Source organism: Trachurus japonicus, chromosome 22, assembly GCF_045865225.1.
Source record: "Trachurus japonicus isolate A0001 chromosome 22, Traja_1.0".
Lineage (NCBI taxonomy): Eukaryota > Metazoa > Chordata > Actinopteri > Carangiformes > Carangidae > Trachurus > Trachurus japonicus.
The window spans coordinates 8,309,241-8,316,340 of NC_140928.1; the positions used below are offsets into that span (position 1 = coordinate 8,309,241).

Sequence of the window (7,100 nt, forward strand, 5' to 3'; positions counted from 1 at the left end):
CTCAGTTGTGAAACCTAAAATAGAAGGAAGTTAGTCAAAGAGGAATGTGTAAAGTAGCTTCTAATATCACTATTAGATGATAGAGTAATGAACATGACATTTCTGTACTTGTTAATAAGTTATTTTTTGCCAAATTCAGGCTCTAATTCAAGCTGTAAACCGATGGCCAAAACTCTCCTCTAAAATCTGTTCCATTGTTTGGCTGTTTTCCTGCAGAAGCTCAAAAAATAAAGGAAAAGAAAAAATAAAGTCAACTCCATCACTTAAGACATAACTGCACCATGCAGAGGGTCAAAAGAAAAATCAATGCACATAAACATGTATAAATTTCCATTGCAAACATACTGTCATACCCTGCTCTTATTAAAAAAACACACATCATGGTGTAATATGATTTAAAAAATATATTTATCAACAAAGGCACTCATTTGACTTCATCTCTAGGTGCACAATAGAAAAATAGATGTAGAAAATCAATATTCCAGTCCACAGGTCCGTAGGTGATTAGAACGCCAGGCTGCTGTGCAGGAGCTTGTATGATTATGTAACAACATGATGAGTCCACACCAAACCCAACATGAGGAGGCTGCGAGATGAGCTCTGCAATATAAAGACAATCCACTGGCGGAAAAAAGAGCCCCAACATAAACAGTCTTTGTGTGTTTGTGTATGTGAATCTCTCTTTTGTGTGTGTTCTTATGCTCATTCAGGAATTTTCTTCACATAAACCAAAATGAATGAGTGTATGAATGGTTGTTAATGTACTGAATGTGAATAACTGAGTATCTGGGTGCTCTGGAGTATGTGTCTCTATATACAAGCTAGCTACTGTCCCCTACACATCCATGTTGGGATTCAAAATCTCTGCCGGCTCAGACGTGGGCACTCTTGGCGTGATTGTTGGTGGAGTTAGGCGGTGGGTTGCCTCCTCCCTGTCTGGAGTAGTAGAAGCGGTTGTTATCCTGGTAGGAGGAGGACTCTGATGAGCAACAGGTGAGGATGCACCCACCCAGCAGGGAGAAAATAGTGCCCACCCAGCCAGCGTAGAGGGAGAAACCAAATGACATGAGGCCATGCCGGTGGTGGGCCCCGATGGGAAACCACACCGTAGATACCAGACCACAAAATGCTGAGGAGAAAGGGACAGAAACATAGTGTAATTAAATTGAGACTGCAAAATGGTGCCGCTGAATATAAGAACTTCACAAGTGCATTTATTATCACCCCACTGGGGATGCAAAATGGGACATATGAAAGCAACCTATAAACAAATAAGAATGGGTTTGCTGAATGTTAAAATGTCAAAATACATCATAAAAGTAGGGATGCAGAACTGAAAATGAGGGCAACTGATGAAAGTGTACAAAAAATGTTATCATTTTGGATATGCAAAATGGTATTGCTGGTGAAATGTGGGATGCAAAATTGTGTAAACAAAAGCTTCATGTCCACATGTGCACGCCATAACACCACTTCACAGTTTGGTGGCAAAGACAATACAATATATTTAAAATTGGGATGCAAAATGGTGCAGCTGAAAGCACTAATTCAATTCAATTTATTTTTTAAAATGGGACAATGCGAGTTCATGAACGAAACAATCGTAAGCACGCCGGATTGTAGCCACAGGCTAATTTACATCCGCTGTCCCATACAGTTCTTCAATTCTGAGCATGACCAAGCTTGGCGAGTTGACTAACAATGGATTCACACTAAAAACTGCACACAGTAGACACCAGGTGAACCTAATATTTAAACTGAGTGTCCAGTCAGGCTGTCGGCAAAATCTCTGATGCTAAAAACCCTGAAGAATTGTATAGTTTTGTACGTCAAGTCCTCGTGTGAGTATCTACTGTCATATAAGACAGATTCAGTGTGTGATACAGGCCTTTACTCTGTGACCTCATACATACAGTAGCTGTACAAACACAGATGTGATAAGATAACACAGGGATGAGGGTCAAAAATATATTTTCACTACATAGATCTTACATTAATTATGCCAGATAACAATGTCTTAAGTTAGAACGAGGATAGAGGAAGTATTTCAAAATAAGCTGTTTTATATTTTCCTAATCTTCATGCAGGACAAATGGAATGACAGAGTAAATAAAATAATGGGTAAAATAATATTATTGAGCAGTTAGACTAAATGGTGTTATCTAAGCTTTGCTAAAAGGGATTAGCCTCCTCCAAGACCTGTACAAATATTGACAGGGACACATGTACTGTAGTATATGTTGGATTTCTGCCAGTAAAGCATCAGAGGCTAAAACAGAACAACAGGATGAAGTCATTTTAGTAAAATTTACTGGCAGTAAAATGATTTTACTGCCAGTAAATTTTGAATATGTTGCAATTAAATGTGTAAAAACTGAATCCATAGATGATGTGTGGGCTGAAAGCTGAAAGAGGACACTGTAAACACAAATAAAGTTGGACCCAAGCAACAAGAAAGTTGCTGGGATACATGCTTTTGACAGCCAGTGTGAAGGCTGTGGATGGCAGCATGACAAGTGCTGTGCAATTTTGTAAACAAACACACAGACACACATTAATAAATCCTAAGATAAGAGTTCCTCATGGCGAAACAAACTCTAGAAAGCGAGAAAGGGCTTCAACTATTTTGTGTGTAAACAAAATTAAAATACTCCACAGGTCAAAAATAGCTTTGCAATGAGATGGAGAGTGGAAAAGTCAAAAATGGATGCAGGTGAAAGGTTTGTTAAGGGACAGGGGCGTTGGAAAATGATGCCGCACCAGTCCAATATTTTTGAGCGCAGTAAACTGGGCAGTTCAGGGAGTGAGTTTCCATGTGTGTTAGGACAAAGGCTGGGTGTGGAGGTGAGTAGGTGGAGGAGAGGAATGTGATGGGATCTGGGGGGGGAAGGGTTCAATGGAACAGGAACATATATCCGTCTGTGTGTGTGTGTGTGTGTGTGTGTGTGTGTGTGTGTGTGTGTGTGTGTGTCCCAAGTGAGGAAGACAATCATATTCAACTTCCTCTTCTATCAGCAGCTTGTAAGCATTTTCAGGTGGGGTTATAGGAGGTCATTGTCAGGACAGTTGGATGGGATCTTTGCATGTGCATGCGAGTACAGAAGAATTCAACAATTTACATTCAGGCTTTGTCTTTGGATGTGAATGGAATTAAGTTGAACCACGTACCGACTATTAATACGAGCACTCCCCCCAGGATGGTGCGTTTGTTCTTGGAGTTCTGGGGTTCATTACCAAGGCTGATGCAGGGCATGGACATGAGGATCATCCCCAGTGCTGGGACACCCAGGATTGCACCTGTGATCATCAGGGCACGAGTTACCTGGATGTAGGCTGGAGAAACACAAATACCTTTATGAAATATGTAGTAACAATTTCAAAGGATAAAGCAGAACAGCAAAAAATAGTATAGTATCTGTAAGTGGTGGAAATAACTCAATGCAACTATCTGCATTTATATAGGGTGGAAAAACAATACATTCAAAATTCAAATATCTGTGTTGTATATAAAATCATTATGTTGTTGCATGGATGGAATCAGGACAGTATCTACCTGGCAGGTCCAGGATCTGTGTCAGGTAGACGCAGTGGTATTGCCCCGTGGAGACGACACACTCCGCCCAAGGTCCCTTGGATTCAAGCTCATCCATCTTCTTGCAGGTGTTCAAGCCAATCTGTGCAGGGCACGTGAGCACCCACTCGCTGGTGGATACCGCGATCACAATGCCCACCAAGCCGAGACAGCTGAGGAGGAAGCCGCTCAGCTGGAGACACGAGCTCGTCATGGTGCAGATAGCGCAAACAGGGAAAAAAAAAGAAATCACTTGTCCCGAGGTCAGAAACCGTTAGAAAGTATGAAGTCCTTGAATAGAGTTGAGGAGTTCTGCCGACAAAATGAAGTGTGGACTAACACAGCCTGAAGTTTAATATTAGAACTGATATTCCTCCATGCAGGTTAATCCAGAAAGTTAAAGTTTACTTTTCCCCCTCCAACTCAGTAATTCCATCAATTTCGCTCTGTTGCGCACTTCAAAGGCTTGAATCTCTCACATCATCATGGGTTTTATATAGCGGAGTTCAGTAAGGGAAAAAAAACTACACAAAACTTCCAGCCAATCAGATACTCAGCTGATATGGACAAAAACATAGAAAAAAAACTCTCTCCAAAAAAAAGAAAGAAAAAAGCGCACACCCCCCTCTCCATTCCCCATCGGTTCAGGGTATCTGGTTGAACTGGAAGCTGAAGAAATGTAACAAGAAATCTGCTGCCATCTACTGGTGAGAGTAGGAATCAGTTCAGTAAATAACACTATGTGCAATCTGAAACCCTGAAATCACCCAATTATACTTAAAGTAAGAGAAGAAAAAATATAATGAGACACAGCCAGTAACTTATAATTATTGATGTGTTGATGTATCAACAACATCGCAATGTAGTGGATGGAGCTGGAGATGTAGTACTAAAATGAATGCTGTTGTGTAATTCGATATAAAGTACACTGCACTGCTTCATCTGTAGGAGTGAAGTATGAAGGAGTCAGTCAAAGTGAGTAAATGTGCTCTTTCATTATTACTCATATACATAGGCTACTCAGAATCTTGCATTGCTTTCGCTGTGGGGAGACTCATCAGTATGATTCAATCCTCTGCTTTGACCTCACCCTGACTTTAAACAACACAAATCATAACACTAACACCAACACAGATGAGGCACTTTGCAGTTTAAATAATATCCTCACACAACTAAAATGTCCTCACAATGATGGTTTCACACCAACATAATGGTCTCACAGACACAGACATACACACACACACACACACGTGATTACTGAACTGGCTATTTTGCACATGGTCACTATCCAAGCAATTAATCAGCCACACTGCACTTTGCCCAACAACTATAAACGACCTTTGATGAATACCACAGTGGTGTTTTTGTTTATTCTAATGCCTTTCCATATGGCATACGCTCTAATGTGTCATCACTAATTACACAGCTTAAAACTGTTAACTGCAGTAGAGGCATTTGCTGGAAAAAAAAAAAAAGCATATTTGCACTGAGGTGGCCGGTGAGCAAACTGTCCCATGTATTATCTCGCTGGAGGTCTCCCAGTTTGGGAACCCGTGGGGCTGTACTGTACATCACCAACAGAGGGTGACATAGCACAGCAGTGGTGCATAGTTGACATTCAGGTGCTGTATAGGACATCATGTTTTCCTCTTCCTGTCCTTTGCTGGATGGAGTTAAGTAAGTCCTCCATCACTCACATCAGCCCAGTGACATGGCAGCTGCATAGCAATCAGTCTAAGAGGAAGACAGAGACAGACTAGAGACGCTTCAGGGAGTCGCACAAGGTCACTGTCAGTGGTGGCACATAACGTTTGGCCCACTTCTTCTCATGTTTTGCATATTGCTCTCGTGTGTTGTGGTCATCATGTCCAAAGGCAAAGGTTTGCAGGTTGAGCTTAAGTTCAGATCCTGTGAGATATGGATCATTTGTTTTCTACTGTAGACAAATAAATCCAGCAGAGAGAATAAGATAAACCTCGACGTACCAAATGGAATTTTCAGGTTATTATCATTCACTTGGAGCATCTGCGATTTTTTCACTTGAGCGGTGCATCCCAGCAGTATTATCTCACCTTACTTAACAAAATCTAATGTTTTTTTTTTCCCCCAACCAGCTGCACCGAGTAGAAAAAAAAATAGTAAAGAAAGAAAAGACTTCAGTGTAGCAGCAGGTCAGAAAGCTGCTGGAAAATAAAAGCTGCAGCCTGCAGTTCTGTGGTAATGGCACTGTATCTATTTAATACATACTCAGTGTTTCCCCCAGCTGCTTCAAAGTGAAAGGTTCCCTCTAAAGATAATCAACTATGGCTTTTTACTGTGGATCCGCAGCAGGAGGTATTAAATTCATGTCATTTAAGTGAGGCTTTTCTGCTTTGTTTTAAAAGACACTGCAAGTTGTCCTAAATCAACATTTATGCGTTATTCTTTATTCACAGCTTTTTCTGAGTGAAAATGAGTTTTAGTTAAGGCAGCTGCTTAGATGTAGAGCTGCAGGCACTTACTCAAGTTTTGGCAATTACAAAGCTCTAACAAATAATCTACAAGGCTCTGACATCGCTCTGGTCAGCCCTTGGGCACGTACACTGCTAACACTGCTAACACTGTGGCACTGAGAACAACTGTATTTTATGTCTTTTTGTTGTTAGTGCAGGTGGAAATGAGGCTGCATGTGATGCGTGGTGTGGTGTGCTGTGGTGTGGTGAGCTGAGCGACAATGAAATACGAAAAAAACAAAAAACAAATTGAAAACTCGTTTTCATAAACTATGGCGCAGGTCTGTTCTGTGTTTGTGTGGATGTGTGATTGTGTGTGTGTGTGTGTGTGTGTGTTTGTCACATCTAGGGTCCAAAGTGAGACACAAACACATTATAGATCATTGGGGTAAGTGGTTTGAGCCAGCCACCCATGTAAACAGACATTGTTACACTTCATCTCTCCCACCATTACTCCGTATCTCATTCATATCTCTCTCTCTTTCTTTCCTCACTATACCTCTCTCGCTCATAGAGTTGTACAGACAACTCTTTTATAGATAGATAGATAGATAGATAGATAGATAGATAGATAGATAGATAGATAGATAGATAGATAGATAGATAGATAGATAGATAGATAGATAGATAGATAGATAGATAGATAGATAGATAGATAGATAGATAGATAGATAGATAGAGTGAATAGGGCATGTCCCTCTATGATTCCCAGAGCAGTTTGTCTGATGCAGAAGGAGTGAGGTGGCACAGGAATGGGAATATTATGCTAATGCAGTGAAGTCTGCAACAGCGACACTGACATGGAAGGATGATGGGATTGTAGCCCTCCTGGGGAGGGAATGAGGGGGCAGCAGTGCATGTAGTCCATGTATATACGTGTGTATGGGGGGGTGGGAGGCGTCTGTACACAGAGGAAACTCAAACACATGGAGCAGGAGGGAGGTGGAAGCACGGCAGAGTGAGTCCTCTCCTGCTCCTCCCCTCATGCTGTCAGAGCCGTCAGTCAGGCGGTCGAGAGAGATGAAGAGCAGTGACAC

The 7,100-nt window shown here is 41.3% G+C and overlaps 1 protein-coding gene across 1 annotated transcript; it reads right to left on the bottom strand.

Annotated features, from left to right (window-relative positions):
• Window positions 1-378: 378 nt before the first annotated feature.
• On the bottom strand, window positions 379-4,039 carry cldn11a (claudin 11a). Its single transcript, XM_085767736.1, has 3 exons — window positions 3,554-4,039; window positions 3,169-3,333; window positions 379-1,129 (listed from the first exon to the last, which is right to left on the bottom strand). The coding sequence occupies exons 1-3, from the start codon at window positions 3,783-3,785 to the stop codon at window positions 873-875; spliced, it is 654 nt and encodes a 217-aa protein (XP_085623862.1). The 5' UTR covers window positions 3,786-4,039; the 3' UTR covers window positions 379-872.
• Between the last annotated feature and the right edge of the window lie 3,061 nt (window positions 4,040-7,100).

What these genes read in the sequence shown, in the direction of transcription:
- cldn11a (XM_085767736.1), bottom strand. Translation starts at nt 3,785, where the DNA reads ATGACGAGCTCGTGTCTCCAGCTGAGCGGCTTCCTCCTCAGCTGTCTC. An exon ending in ACAGATCCTGGACCTGCCAG is followed by an intron (nt 3,334 to 3,553) that starts GTAGATACTGTC and finishes GTGTTTCTCCAG; the next exon opens with CCTACATCCAGGTAACTCGT. An exon ending in AGTGCTCGTATTAATAGTCG is followed by an intron (nt 1,130 to 3,168) that starts GTACGTGGTTCA and finishes CTTTCTCCTCAG; the next exon opens with CATTTTGTGGTCTGGTATCT.